The following is a 541-nucleotide window of genomic DNA, read 5'->3' on the forward strand; positions in this document are numbered from 1 at the left end:
CACACACACAAACACACACAGCCTAGGGGTCTGAGAGGACTCAGGACTTTGGCAACAAGAGAGGCCGGCTGAGCTGAGCAGGGAGGGCGGGGCCAGGGGAGGGGCCGGCAGGTAGGTGCCCTTTCCCAAGAGCCGCCACTCCGGAAGGAAGATATACTGTGTACCCAGGCCGTGCTGGAGACTCGTCCTCACTGCCGGTTGCGGAGACCCTGGCGTTTCCTCTGTGCCCGCTGCCTGCCTTCGAAGCTGCCTTGGACACCTGCTCCCGCTTCCCTCTGGTTCTGACACCTGGATCTTGCCTTTGAACCCCAGCCTGAGGTCCCTTCCTTTTGGTGCCTGGTGTCTTCCCAGGGCCCCTGGTCCTGGGTCATGGCCCAGAGGGCAGGCCTGGGGCCTAGGTGGCTGGAGGCTCTGGCCACTCTGCTTTTGCTTGGATTATTCCGGAATGAGATGGGTGAGCGTGTGGGGGTGGGGAGTGTGGAGCACGGGGGGAGGGGGGGAGGGGGGCGGCGGGTAGTGCACCGGGGCCGAGAGTAGAACC

At 64.3% G+C, this 541-nt stretch overlaps 1 protein-coding gene across 2 annotated transcripts in view; it reads left to right on the plus strand.

Moving 5' to 3' along the window:
* PRSS8 (serine protease 8) overlaps positions 1–541 on the plus strand; it is a 4,858-nt gene continuing 4,317 nt past the window's right edge. For both annotated transcript variants that reach the window (XM_055082130.1, XM_055082131.1), the window contains exon 1: positions 1–454. In XM_055082130.1, coding sequence (XP_054938105.1) covers positions 370–454 — 85 coding nt within the window. In that variant the 5' untranslated portion in view covers positions 1–369. The remainder of the gene's footprint in view (positions 455–541) is intronic.

This window comes from Physeter macrocephalus, unplaced genomic scaffold, assembly GCF_002837175.3.
Source record: "Physeter macrocephalus isolate SW-GA unplaced genomic scaffold, ASM283717v5 random_23, whole genome shotgun sequence".
In the NCBI taxonomy this organism is placed as follows: domain Eukaryota; kingdom Metazoa; phylum Chordata; class Mammalia; order Artiodactyla; family Physeteridae; genus Physeter; species Physeter macrocephalus.